We start from the raw sequence: 15,354 nt of genomic DNA on the forward strand, positions 1-15,354 counted from the left end.
CCTCTCCCTCTCTTTTCTCTCCCCTCCCCACCCCTCCCCTCTCCTCTCCTTTCCCTCTGTTCACCATGCATTCTAACCTAGCCTGTGTGAAGTTCCTATTTACCTTGTATTCACTGCCTATATACCAAGCAAAAGTCCAGGAATGGAAGTGGAAAAAATAATTTATGCTTTTGAATTGTGATGTTGGCAAAAATATGGAATGTATCTTTAAACAGCCAGAAGAACAAACAAATCTATATTAGAAGCACCGTAAGTGCTCTTTAGAATCAAGGGTGGTGAGACTCACATACTTTGGGCATATTATTGTTAGGGTTAATATTAGTCAAGCAAAATGAGGCAGAGTCAGAGGGGATAGAATGTTAGGGATAAAGAGGGAAAGTAAGATAAACCATTCTGAAGCGTAACCACCACAATCCGTTACTAATGGGTAGCTTTTAAGGCTTTACTAGTTCACTCGTAAGTATTTATTGAGTGACTATTTTATGCCATGACACTATCTTTTCCCCTTTCACTCAAGAAAGCATGTAATTGAGAAAGATATTACTGACACTTTCAATATACCTAGTATCTGGTAGAACATTCTAGTTTGCAAATACTCATATATGTTCTTAATAAATTCCAAGAACAAAATATAATAAAAAATTTTATCCCTGAAAGATTGCGAATTGCTGTTTTAACAGTTAAAATTCCAGATCTCTACTATAAAGAGTAGCTGTGCAGAATACAATCACTCTACAGTTAAAGCTAGTTTTTAAGAGCAAGAAACAAACTAGTAATAAACCAGTCTCACAATAGACATCTTGACATTTAGACTGACTTCCTGCCAGAAAAGCAGGAAGTCAAATTGAATTTTCTGATTTACTCATCAGACACTGTATAGATGCATTTTACATTCACACCTTAAGAAATTTAATTTAAAAATTTCATTCTTTATGTCTGGCATGTCTATTCCTGCTGATTTCCATAACCAACTTGGATACCATTAAACTGTGAGAAATCTCACATCACTTGCTTGTGTCACCATTTTACTTTGTGATATTTCCAGGTAGTTGATTTTTTTTTAATGTGTCTTCATTAAAACATTCTGAAGTTACTACTAATTCCTCCTGACTACTTCAGAGAAGATTATTTTCCCCTGCAAGGATAATAATTGAAATGTTCATGATTCTGAAAAAGAGTTTTCACTTTCCTCTGGCCTGACTTTGAATATTTAGGGAAAATGCCCAATTTGTTGCTTTAGCTAATGGCACTACAATGTCACACGTCTCTGTTTAACATTCAGCTTTTGTTAATCAAGAAAACCAGAGATTGGCTCCTTGCATGTTGATTAAATTGATTGCAGCTGTAAGGCCTTGATAGCATTTTTTTTCCAAGTGTCTCTAATTAATCAGACAATGCTTGATTAGGGTTTTGGGTTGGGTTGAGTTTTTTCCCCCCCTGTTTTGGAGAGATAAACTGACTTCCTTGAGATTTTTCACCCCAAAATTATTCCCCTCCAGTAAAAAGTAAAGGAGAAGTGAGTCTTGCTTTCCAAAAGACTGAGACCTTTTCTCTTCCAGCGACTATCAATCTTTTGAAGAGCAGTTTAAAACATAATTAATATTAAGCTTCTTTTCACAGATTCCCATGAATAAGTCTCCTAGAATGAGGAAAACTTGCATGTTTGTTCCCTGTAAGCTTTTAGTCTGACTTTTCCTCTACTGTATCTTCCCACATTCCCTTCCTTTGTCAAGTTATGTCATTGAACTGTCAGAAATGACAGTGCACAATTCAGCCCAAGAACCATTTCATTTTTAATAGCCAGACTAGTGAATGATGTGCTAAAAAAACCCCCAAAATCCACCACTCATTTTTTTGACTCTTATCTATATCATTAGATAAAGCAAGCTGTTGTTTATGCAAGTGAAAATTTGACAATTTCCAGGAACATTACCAACTTTGTTAAAGACCCAAAACATTCTCCTTTCATCCTTGAAGTTAGTATTTCCAACGTGGAAGTCTGCTAGGATCTACTCCAGTGTGGTACGACTGTGAGGAAGACAAGTCATTTTGAAGGGGCCATCTAGCCCATTTCCACTAAGCACTTGTCACCCGAAACACTTTTTAGCTCTTTTGAATCTGTTTCTTAAAAATCCTTTGTTAAGTCAGAAGTTCTTGAAGTGAAGAACTAACTCTCTTTTAAAAAGAAAGCAGTTAAAAAAAAAAAAGGAAAAAAAGAAAGACATTAACAAAGAGGTAAAAGTCTTGCTTCTCCCACCCCAACTGCACAGTCCTGCGCCCTGGCGTGATGACGGCTCACAGTTTCTAGGGACTCACTCGGAAATTCTCCATGTATTCTGTTTGTATATTTGACTCCATAAACTGGATGAGAGACTATCCCGTTGTACAAGTTGCTTGTTAAGTTTTTACTGACTCTCTCTTGGACATGTTTCTGAATCCACATGTAAAAGTGGCCACATTCTTTTGTTAGGTGCTGGATATTAATTCATTCTTTGGGTTTGGAGTCATTATTCCGCCAGCCCATTGCTGGTGGACTTCTAGATGGTTTCTAGTGTTTTGTTACCTTTAAACATGGTTGAATTAAAACTCCTCATAGGCATACTTTTGTAATCTTGGGTAAGTATATGTTAATAAGAAATCTCTGTTGTTGTTGTTGTTGTCGTTGTTGTTCTTGTGTACCGTAGAGTCAGTTCTGACCCATAGCTGACCTTCAGCGGGCTTTCAGAGGCAGTTAATTGCACTGGAGGAGATTATTCATCCTTTTCCTGTGGAGCAACTGGTGACCTCAAACCACATGCCTTCAGGATTGCAGTGCAGCTTCTTCCCACTAGGCCACCAGAGTTTCCGAGCAATAAAATGACATGGGTAAAAGGTAGTTTGGATGGCTATCAGCAGGTTGCTCCCCAGCTCCCACTCATAACAGCAATGACTGAGAGTCTGCATCTCCTCAGTGTCACCCACACTGAGCCTCATCCAGCTTTTAAAACATTTCCCTAGAAAATAGATGTCATTGTTATCTCCGTTTAATTTGCATTTATTTGATTATGCATAAGATCAAATACCAGTCTGTTTGGGGAACATTTATGTGTATTCTTCTGACCCAGACATTTACATCTTTGCTTTCTTTGGGGAACCTCTTTTATTTGCTAAGTAAGTATCTCTCTATATCCAGTACAGCGTTAGACACAGGTTCCTCAGAAACTATTTCATATATGTAGCATGTAAAATACATAGGGAGCTCTGCTCGATTAGTGGTAAGGAATTGCACTGCCAACACTAAGGTAAGTAGTTCAAATCTACCAGCTGTGCCACAGGGAAAAAAATGGATGGTCTTCTTCTGTGCATTTCACTGTCTCTGGAAAATCACTGGAAGATCAGCTTTAGGTTAGTTCCAACCTGACAATACACAACAATAACAACAGTATATGTACATGGGACACCAAGAGAGAATGTAAAGTATTCTTGAGACTAAACTGTCATTGGGGTAAACAAACATCACTGAAGATCTTCTCTCTTCCAAGATGACAAAAATGTCTGCTCAGGAGACTTTTGTGCATTGCAATCTTATTTATTTAGATGCAATGAGAAATTGACTTGATTAAGGGAGAGGGCCCGTCTTTCTCAAGTTTTATGTTTAGTACGTACATGTACAAAATTTCCAAAATAACATTCCTTGCTTGAAATTTATCACGAGAAGCTCCTAATTGCTCTTTCTAGCCCCTGGCTTACTATTTACCAGTCCACTTGCCACATAATTGCTACAATGGTATGGAAAATGGACTGGTGAGAGGTAAAACAAAATAAAATGCATATCTAATATTATTCTGACACCTACTTGGGATAAAAAGAAAGCCACAAGATCCCCAAGCGCTCCATACACATGTGTCCCTCTTCAAGAGGCGACTGGAACCGAGACTCACAACACACTGGTCCTTGTCAAACTTTCTTCTAGGTCGTATAGCCCTGCTCTGTCCGCTTGCTGTACAAAGGTAACTCGTGGTTGCTCTGAAACTGAACACTGTGACACTGATGTTACAACAGTTACCCATAGTGGACAGTGTTTGGTGGAGCTCCCCAATTAAAACAAACTTGGAAGCAGGAGTGGCATCCACTTCTGAAGTAGCTTGCCTCTGGAAACCCTATGAACCTGGAGAAAGGATGGAAGTTATACAAGTGTTCAGGTCTTTCGTTCATAGGGTCGCTATGAGTCGCCTGCAACTCAGTGGCACTTAACAACAACAACAATATTCTTCTGGAGCTCTGATGACATAGTGGAAAGAAGCTGCACTGCAATCCCAAAGGCACGAGGTTCAAGGCCACCAGCTGCTCTGCGTGAGAAGGATGGGCAATCTCTTCCTGTGCAATTAGCTGCCTCTGAAAACCCACCAGAAGATCAGCTATGGGTCAGTTCCAACTCAACAGTACACAACAGAACAATATTCTTCTAGCTTAAAATTCTTCAAGAGATCATCAAGGCCCTTATGACCTAAAACGATTAATTCTTTAGTTTGCCATCCAGAGCCCAACCTTCCTCAGCTGCTGACTGTTCTCCTCACCTAACACAAACACATTCAGCACCCATCGTATCACACTATCGGAGGTACCTGACGTACCTTTGCACCTTTGGATTATAGCACATCCTGTTCCTTATAGATTATTTTTCCGTCAGTTTGTCATACTGCCTCACTCTCAGTTTTCATGATTCACTCCTTTCATCACTTTTGTTAGAAAGCTATACCTAAGCCCTTCCCCTAACTGAAGAGCTTACCTCTCTCTAGCAATACTTTCCTCACTTCCTTATAAAAGTTGGGCTTAGGTTATGACTCCAGGAGACCGAATTTCTCAAAACCAGGAACCATTCCTTGGAGCCTGTAATAAAATCCACAACATTTCAGGGGCTCAATAAATTTCTGTTGAATGTTAAAAAACAAAACAAAACAAAAACACACAGCTGTCTTGGAAACAGTATAAGGTAGATGTTCACATGTTGTAGTTGAACTTGATGCCTGATTCCTTGACTTGGGCCTTTACAGTTGAATTATCTGCCACATCTAAAGTGTCATTATGTAGAATATGATCCCAAGATTCTGTGACATTAATATTAGCCTAGGAGAAAATAGTGCTGGGCAAGAAAGATGTTCAGATCTCCAGAGAGAATGTAAAGTAGATTTCATTGTGTAGTCGTTGATTTTTGTGATGCCTTAGAGCACTGAACACTTGCTGCGTCCTGTCTGTTTTATGGTTTTTCTAATTTTCTTATAAAAATATCACAGAGGAAGTGACTTTAGAGGCTTGAAATAGAAATAATATCATGGTCCATTTGTATGCTTGTTGTATATTGTCAGATAATCCTGAATTAAGATGAAAATACAGTCCTTGTTAATGCAATGTGTTTCTCAACTTCTGCTGTAGTAGAGACCCACCATGATGTAAACATCCTCTAGAAGAAAGTACTTTTAAAAGGAAAAGGCAAATACTTGTGAAGAATAATTATTTTCTTCTCAATCAGACGCCCTTTTCAGATTCTTGCTATCCCTTCCCCTGTTCACATGGTCTGCACTCCTAACCTTCTCTAACAGGCCTTTCTCAGAGAACTCAAACCCTTTTCCAGCTCCCGTGATCACGTTTATATGTCTTTCTGTTAGGGTCTCAGCCTTTCTGAGGGTATTTATTGTCTGTTCATTCAACAAACATTTATTGAACATCTACTATGTGCCATGTCTTATGGAGCTAACAGTCTACTGGGAAAGGCAGAAAAGACTCCCTCCCTTGGATGGGTAGCTTAATTACAGATTATAATTATATCCCTAACATAAAACAGACTGTGACAGTAGAACTCAGACCAGACATCCTCTCTTCTCTTAAATTTTCTAAATCCACTCATCTTTTCCTCAAGGGTCTGATCGGTGTGAATGCCCCAGAGGAATCCCTTCTCCCCTGGCTTCTGGAAACGAGACACAAAGAGGAAAGGAAATCAGGATTTTCCTTCAGTACCTCCTTCCCTGGGGATTCACTCAGTCTTGCTACAAACTTTGACCCAACCCAAGGTCACAGCTGCTCTCAATGAGGCTCCCTTCTCTGTACACTTTTTGCTTTCTGGATTCTGAAACCACCATGTTATCCTTGTTCCTTCAGGCTTTGGGATAGCAATGACCCCGGGAGCCTGCTCTGTTATTTGTGGTTTCCCACACCGACCCTCACCTTTCTAAAACCCACCTCAAATCGTTCTAAATTGAGTGTGCAAAGTGTCCTCTGCAAGGACTGGTCCAGACATTTTGGAAGGCTGAGATGTTAAGTACAGCTTCTCTGAAGAAAGTTTAATTGGAAACTCTAAGGCTGAAGGACAGAGGGAGTAAATAGGCCATTGTGAGAAAAGGCACGCAGGAGATGGCTCTGCCTCAGAACCGGAGCAGTATGGTAACGACCGTGATGGAAAGGTACCAGAATATACTAGAGAGGTGGATAGGAACCAGATATCAAATAATTTTCTTTCCCCAACTTTCCGTTAATTCAGTGACAGCAGCACTGTTCTGGCACCGAAATTCAGAGTTTAAAACTTCTCCATTCTCCATTCTTTCCATAGACTAATTTCTTCTTTGACAGGAAATGCTGGTCAATCATGACATCTCAATTTTACTTCTTCTGACCTCTGACTTCACTTTAGAACCATTGTTCCTTTTCATATCCATTTTGACAATTTCAGGAAGCACAATTATTGGCCAAGATTAGATCTGGTACCAGCTCGTAGAGGAATGATGCCTCCCAGAAAGCCATGTGGTTAGAGGGGACAGTGCCAAAGAAAAGTGAAAGGAGTTCTGAAATACAGTCCCAAACAGACTGAAGGAAAGATCCTTTCGAATTCTCCCTTGAAAGTACCACAAGGCAAAAAAGTAGAAGAAATAGATAAAGATAAAAAGAAAACAAATGTTGCCACCATGTGAGAAAATACAATGAAAACTATTTGAAGATGAATGTGATCTTTTGATACAGTAAGCACACAGTCAGTGGGTGCTGATATTCAAATAAAGGCAGCCATTTACTTTGTGGAAATATTGTAGAAAGGATTTAAAAATTGGGTGGAGGTTTCCTCCAACACTGAAGCTCTTGAGGAAAATGGGCCAAAATAAGAGAACAAAGATAACTTAGTATTTCTTATCATCCACCTTAAGTATATGGAAAACCCTGCATACTTCTAATTTGAGCTTCTAATTTCAAATGGGAGTCCTATGAAGAAATGCTGTTGAGAGCTTTGTATTATGTTTAAATTTGAGAAAACAAAGGAACATTTATTTTCTTAGTCTTTATGCTGGTAAACACATTTATGAACTAGCAGTCTGTTTCCTGAGGCAGAAAATTAGATTTTTGTGTTTTTTCATCTTGGCTATAAAGAAGCAGGTGTGTGTCCCCAGATTCACCCCAAATTATGTATGAACCAAATACAAATAGCATATTCCTAGTCAGTGAAGAAAGAGAAAAATGGAGGGGAAATCCACAGTGGATATTATTTATTGTTGTAGAACTTGGGCTGACAAAGAGACTCTGTGAGTACCTCTTCTGTCCAGTAAGTCAACACTGAGTAACCAGTCACTCAGCTAATTGTGGGTTACAGCCAAATGGGAAAGAACTTCATTACTCCAACAAGCAAGAAAGTCATTATGAAGAGAGATAAAAACTCTCAAGGAAAAGATCACAGTTGCTCTATGAGGAGTAGCGAGGGAACCTGAACTGGACTGGGGAGAGTCTGCTGCTTGACCCAAAATATAGAGGCTGGCTGTGAGTTCATTAAGCCAAGGAGAGGTCGGGGTAGAAGAGAGTATGGTCTGGACAAAGGAGCACAATCTGGGCAGAGGCCCTGTGATGGTAGAGAACATGCAACCCTCCAAGAACAGAGAAAAGACTAGGACAGTCTGGCATGATGAGCAAGAGCAAGCAGAGCAAGATGACGTTGGGGAAATAAGGTAGAGATCTTACTGTGTGAACTCAAAGAAAAGATTTTGTTTTCTCCCCAACTACAGTGACTTCCCAATGACCCTGAAGAGTTTCAGCCGTGACTAACATAATCAAATTAATATTGGGGCTGTGGTATGAGAAACAGAGGAAGCCAAAAAAAAGTGACTGTGAGGGGGTCAGTTAACAGCTTTTCCTACAGAAAACAGGAGGCAAGAGATTTATTAGAACAGTGTAGAAATGTTATTGTTAGGTGCCATCAAGTCAAGTACAACTCACAGCAACCAATGAACAGCCTACTTGAAACCTGCCCTATCCTGTGCCATCCTCATCTCCCATACACTTGAACCCATTGCTAAGTCACTGTGTGGTTCATCTCACTGGGGGTCCTCTCCTTCACTAACCCTTCATCTTTTCAAGCATGATGTCCCTTTCCAAGGAATAGCCCCACCTAGCTGCATATCCAAAGTGTGAAAGATAAAGCTTAGACATTTTTGCCTCCAAGGAGCACTCTGCACCCTTTTCAAGACGTATCTGTTTGTTCTTTTGGCAGTCCATGGCTATTCAGTACTCTTCTCCAGCACCACAAGTCAAAGACATCCGTTCTTCTTCTGTCATCCTTATTCAATTTAATGTCTGGCTTTCTGATGCATAACAAGTGATTGGGGAAACCATGCCCTGAATCAGGCACACCTTAGTCTTCAAACTAACATTGTTTCTCTTCAGCATTTTGGAGAGGTCCTTGACAGCAGACTTATACAATGCATTTCCTGATTTCTTGACTGCTGGTACCAAGGAAGATGAAATCATTGACAGCTTCAATCCTTTCTCTATCTAGCGTAATACTGACTCTTGGTCCTGTGGTGAGGACCTTTGCTTCCTTGATGTTGAGATGTAATCCATATCAAAAGCTGTAGTCCCTGATCTGCTGTAGCAAGCATTTCATATCGTCCTTACTTTCAGCAAGCAAAGTTGTGTCATCTGCATAACACAGGTTGATGATGAGTCTTCCTTCAATCCTGACACCACATTCTTCTTCATAGAATTTGATTTCATAATTTATTTGCTGATCATAGAGATTGAATAGGTATGGAGAAAGGATACAACCCTGACACACACCCTTCCTGATCGTAAACCATGCAGTGTTCCCTTGTTGGGTTCAGACAACAACTTCTTGGTCTATGTATAGGTTTCATATGAGCACAATTAAATGTTCTGGAACTCCTATTCTTTTTTTCAGGTTGTTGTTGTTATTATTATTATTATTATATATTTATTATAAAATATAATTATTATTATTATAATAAAAGAGACTTTTTATTTCCATTCATTTATTGTTGCACTTTTCTCCCTGCCCATGCCTCCCCCAAGTTTGCCCTTCTCTTTGAAAAGTGAAATAAAAATTATTTTATTGTTATACAATCTCTCCCCCCCACCCCGTCCATTCCACTATGCAGTCTTTGTTCTGAACTCCTGTCATGACAGTAAGACCTAATCATATATTCCTTTTAAACAGTTCTCACATTCCTCTGTTTCAATGCAGTATGCATAATTTATCCCATCTTTCTCAGTCTCCTCCCAACCCCCATGTCAGTCCTGTTTGACCACAGTGGCACTATGCAGTCATCGGTCCTTTTGTGATTGAGATATTTCACTCAGCATAATGCCCTCCAGGGTCACCTATTTTGTATATTTCACGAGTTCCTTGTTTTTCAGTGCAGCATAGTATTCCATTTTGTGAACATACCACAGCTTCTCTATCCATTTGTTTGTTGATGAACACTTGGGTTGTTTCCAATTCTTTGCTAATTCTTACTGGGGTGAGATGTTTTGATTTGCATCTCTCTTAGAGCTAAGGATTTTGAACATTTCTTCATGTGTTTGTTTGCCATCTGAATGTCACCTTTGGTGAAGTGTCTGTTCATATCCTGTGCCCATTTTTCAATTGGGTTATTTACCTTTATCTTTACCACATGTTGTGGTGCTCGAGTATTTTATAAATTCAAGGTAAAAGTCTATTATCTGACATGTCATTGTCAAATATTTTTTCCCAGTCTGTGGCTTCCCTTTTCACCCTGTGGGAGAAGTTTTTGGATGTGCATGGGGACTTGATTCTTAGAAGGTTCCATTCATCTATTTTATCTTCTCCTGGTTGTAGATTTTTCAGGATACTTGGAAAACTAAGTATGTTGTGGATTTGGGCTTCTAGAATACTCCTAAGATTTTCTTTAATGAAGTTTATAGTCCTTGGTTTTAGTCCTAGGTCCATGACCCACTTTGAGTTGGTTTTTGTTTATCGAGTGAGTTGTGGATCTTGCTAGAGTTATCTACAGATAGTTTTCCAATTTTGCCAACACCATTTGTTAAAAAGACTGTCATTTCCCCACTTAACTGATTTCATCTCTTTGTCAAAAATCAATTGACCATAAGTAGATGGGCTGGTTTCTGGATTCTCAATTCTATTCCATTGATCTATAAATCTGTCATTGTACCAATACCATGTTGTCTTGACCAACACAGCAGTGTCGTAAGATTTGAAATCAGGCAGTGAAATGAGCCCTGTGCCTGTCAGAACTTTCGCTAAGAAAGAAAAATAATCATCAAAGTTTGACAAGTGAAATTTGACAAAGGCCTTTCACAACAGTCACACGACAAACCCCAATGACATTTTCCCCACATCTGTGGCCTGTGAGTTGGAGCTACTGCTGTCAGTGTGTAGAGCCTTGGCCTTGAGGGGGCCTTCAGTTGGATGACATTCTATTTCTCTCTTCATCCTCACTCTCCATTACTCTTCATGGGTAATGAGGTTACTGGGCTGGTAATTTGTGATCTTTGTCATTTTCTACAATGCAGGAATTATTTTGGTTTGCTGTAATTAAATAGATTCATAAAAGTTGCTTATCATAAAAGAGCCCCTATTAGATTGGCAGTCTGTGATGAATTCTTTCTTAATGTGTTATTAAGAAATTCAATTACATCCATGCTCACCTTGCTTATTTTACCAGTCATAATCAAGTGGTTATTAAGGGAAGCAGGGACAGAAAGTATGTTAAAATATTGCAAATACAAATTGGCTGACTTTTACATTAACATACCTTTTGTACGGGAAGACATCTCCTGTAGGCTTATAATCATTGAACCATCCTCTGTTGGTTTGTTCCAAAAAAACCAAATTCTTGCCTTGTTTTGTCATCACAAAAAAGGTCACACTGTGATCTTCACTGATGGAAAAATATGACCACCACCGTAATTGACATTTATTGAGTATTAACTCCATCCAGATCCATACTAAATGTTCTCCCTCCATTTTTGTTTTCATTTATTCCTAATAACAAAACTCTGAAGTTTTACTGTTAGTTTATTATTCTCTCTCTTTTCTCCATGAGGCATAGCTCCCTTTTGTACATGAGGCTTGGTGATGTTAAACGCTTTGACCACTATCAGGTGTTGGGAAATGTGGAGCTGTGGTTGGCTTGGTGGACCAGAGCTCTTTGTCCCTGCCCAGGCTACTCCATTTTAAATGGTGGTGGTGGTGGTGTGGTGGTGGTGGTGGTTGTGTGCCATCAATTCAGAACCAACCCCATGTTAGCCCTCCAGCAAGTTTTCAAAAGTAATAAATCACATAGGAGGGAAATTGGCCAACCTTCTCCCTTGGAGCATCTAGTGGATTAGAACTGTGTGCCTTTGGGATTGCAACACAGTTTCTTACTATTAAGCCAGGAGGAAATAGAGAAAATTTATAAAGAAATTCTTTAGTCAAGAGGACAGCCTCCTATAGAGAAGAGTATAATAAATGATAAAAAATGCTCATCTGGCCTGCCAGCTGCCTACCACTGAAGAAGTTCACTGGCAGATCTAGGGATGGGAAGGTTTGAAGGAGAAGGCCCAGTGACCCCTGCCTTCTGGCTCTCAACCACTGGAATTGTATGCACCCTGGTATCGCCTAGAGGGAGATGGCAAAGAATAAAAGTGGACCAAAAGTAGAGATTTGGAAGTGAAGGTAGAAGTTCAAAGCAGAGGAACCAAAGGAGGTACTTTCTGAAGTGGTTTTGTCACTATTTCTGTTAATGAATCCGTCAAGGGCCAATTCCCCTCACTCTCCTGTGCTGCTCTCCAGCCCTGAATTGAAGTGTACCCCGACTGCTGTCACATGGGGTCCCACCCTGCCCTCCAGCTCCATAACTAATTTCCATTTAGAGTCACCACATGGAAATTTGTCCTTCATTAAAAAAGAGCCAGTTAACTTGGTCAGGCTCTCTGCGGGAAGATCATGAGGAGTTCTGTTTATGTTGTGTTTCTTCTTAGTTACAGAAATAATTTTCTTTCTCATGAGAGGAAAATTGTGCAGTAGTTTAAGAGCAACAGTAATAAACTACAGCAAGCAGTCTTCATCATTTAATCAACATGTTTGTTTAATTAGTTAGTTCAGCAATTGTTGTTGTTGCTGTTATTATTGTGCCATCAAGTTGCCTACAACTCATAGCAACTCTGTGTACAACAGCCCTAAACCCTGCTCTATCCTGAACCAACCTTATTGTCTCTAATACACCTACCCCGATTACCCCAGTCACAGAGTAAATCCGTATCACTGAGAGTCTTTCTCTCTTGTGCTGTCCCTCCATCCTCCCAAGCATGATGTCCCTCCCCAAGGATTGGTCCCTCCTTACAACATACCGTATTAACTAGTCTGCAAAACTGAATACAAGTAGTCCCTATTTACAACACAGCTGATGATGGACAGCTATTTTAACACCTTCTTTTTTTGTTGCTTTATATGTTTATTATTAGTGGTATGTACTACATATAGGATTGCAGCATATCATTTGCTGATGTGATCCTGCCTATAAGTTCATATGTCATGTTTCCAATCTCCAAAGACAAATAAAGGTCAAATTTGTGAAAATACAATTTCTAAAAAGCAACAATGATGAAAACTAAAAGGTATAAAGGATAAGACAGTTTACTTAATCTCAGAAGCAACTTACGTCAGAGTTCAGAATTGGACCCCATCAGAAGTTGAAGACTTCTTGTATTAATGTCTGGACAGGTGTCTTAACTGAAGCATAAAGGAGAGTAAATGTTCCTTTTGGGGACAGGGCCTTTAGAGAATTAGAAATCCATGACAGAAGTGACATCTGTATGTAGAATCTTGAAACGTGTTGCTCACTTGTCTTCTTTTCTTTTTAGGGACTGGCTAAATATGCTGAGCCCACCGATTGTCCCTCCCAGTCAACGGGCAGCTGAGCAGCATGTGGATTCCTCGGGAAGTCCGAGTGCCCAAGGTGGGAATAGGACAAATAGGATGCATTCAAAATAAACATTATTAGCTCTCAGTGGAGAAACTCAGTCCCTTTGAGATGCCACTGTTTTCATCAAATGCTAGTCATTTAGCACCGTCCACCCAGAATGGGGTGACCTATCCTGCTTTGTTCCCCAGCCCAGGATGATGATTTCTTTGCACCCAAAAAAAAGTTCCTGGTGAAATTGTCTTTTCTTTTTTTTTTCTAAAGCCTAATTCCAGGGTGCAATATAATTGAGAGAATAAGAGCATGGCATTAACGTCAAATAGGCCTTATTCTCCATTCCCCATCCACCAATTATTAGCTGAGTCACCTTTAGGAATTTTAGTTACCACATTATATATAAAATAAGACTAATAATAGACCTTACACACTGGAAGTGCCATCTGGTGGCCTAATGCTAAGAAGATGTGCTGAAATCCCAAAGGTATGTGGTTCAAATCCACCAGCTTCTCCATGGGAGAAGGATGGGCAGTCTCATTCTGAGCTAGTTAGTGCCGCTGGAGGGCCAGCTGTGGGTCAGGTCTAACTCGATGGCAGACAAGAACATCAGACAACACACACTGGAAAGATTTTCCTGAGGACACAGTGAAATGGTTTGTATGCGTTATATAGAGTTGTTGTTGTTGTTGTTAGGTACCATCGAGTCAAATAAGACTCATAGTGGCCAAAAAAAATACAGACCTGAACCCTGCCCTATCCAGTGCCATCTTTATCATCTCTAACACACTAGAGCCCATTGCTGAACTCACCACATCAATCCATTTCATTGGAGTCTTCCTGTCCTTCACTAATCCTCTATTTTTCCAAGTATGATGTCCCTTTCCAAGGAATACCCTGACCTAGCTACATGTCCAAAATATGAAAGACAAAGCTTTGCCATTTTGAAGCCAGGGAGCACCCCAGATACGCTTTCTCCAAGACATCTCTTTGTTCTTGTGGCAGTCCTTGGAATGTTCAGTACTCTTCTCCAGCAACATAACTCAAAGGTGTCACTTCTTCTGTCATCCTGATTGTCCAGCTCTCTGATGCATAGCAGGTGATTAAGGAGACCATAGCATGAAGTAGGCATACCTTAGCCTTCAAACTGATATCATATTTTGGAGAGGTCCCTGACAATAGATTTGCCCAATAAAATATGTCTCCTGATTTCCCAACTGCTGGTACTAGGGATGTTGAGTGTTGATCCAGGAAAGATGAAATCAGTGACAGTTTCAATCCTTTCTCCATCTATTGTAATGTTGACTACTGGGGCTATGGTAAGGACCTTTGTTTCCTTGATGTTGAGATGAAGTCATACCCACAGCTGTCATTCTTTCTTGATCTTTTGCAGGGAATATTTCATCTCCTCCTCACTTTCAGCAAGCAAGGTTATGTCATCTGCATTATACAGGTTGTTGATTAGCCTTCCTCCATCCCACATTCCTCTTTAATAACATATTGTTGTTGTTGTTGTTGTTGTATACCATAAGGTCAGAACTGACCCACAGCTGACCCTTCAGCAGGTTTTCAGAGGCAGTTAATAGCACAGGAGGACATTTCCCATTTTTCTCCTGAAGAGTGTCTGGTGGATTTGAACTATGTGCATTTAGGATTGCAGTCCAGCTTCTTAACACTAGGCCACCAGACATGTTCTTATTGTTGATTGCCTTCAAGTTGAACATGACTCATAGTGACCCTATGAACAAAAAACCTGAAGCCCTTTTACAACTATCAACATTTATCAAAGTTCATAGAGTTTCCAGAGGCGTGTTATTTAGAAAGTTGTTGCCATTCCTGCTTCCAAACCTATCATAGTATGTTTTGTGCCATTTAGTCACCTGTAATGTATAGTGACCCTGTGTACAGCAGCTCTAAACTCTTCCCTGTCCTGAGCCAGTCTCACTAATTCCAACACACCAATCTCCATTGCCCAGTTACTGTATCAGTCCATCTCATCCAGGGTCTCCCTCTCCTCTACTGTCCTTCCACCCTTCCAAGCATGATGTCTTTCTACAAGGACCATTCTCTCCTGTCCATGTGTCCGAAGTATGTCAGGCAGAGCTTCAAAATCCTAGCCTTGAAGGAGAGACATGTTTTCACCCTCTGCAAGACAGACCAATTTGTT

General features: G+C 40.0%; 1 protein-coding gene across 1 annotated transcript in view; it reads left to right on the top strand.

Moving 5' to 3' along the window:
- Positions 1 to 15,354, top strand: part of LOC102869211 (chromosome unknown open reading frame, human C3orf67) — a 367,433-nt gene that overhangs the window by 336,844 nt on the left and 15,235 nt on the right. Inside the window, exon 15 of the mRNA XM_006892192.1 lies at positions 13,135 to 13,229. Within this exon, the coding sequence (XP_006892254.1) occupies positions 13,135 to 13,229 (95 nt within the window). The remainder of the gene's footprint in view (positions 1 to 13,134; positions 13,230 to 15,354) is intronic.

The sequence above is a fragment of the Elephantulus edwardii genome, unplaced genomic scaffold (assembly GCF_000299155.1).
Source record: "Elephantulus edwardii isolate Elephantulus edwardi_28Jun2011 unplaced genomic scaffold, EleEdw1.0 scaffold00113, whole genome shotgun sequence".
Classification (NCBI taxonomy): Eukaryota; Metazoa; Chordata; class Mammalia; order Macroscelidea; family Macroscelididae; genus Elephantulus; species Elephantulus edwardii.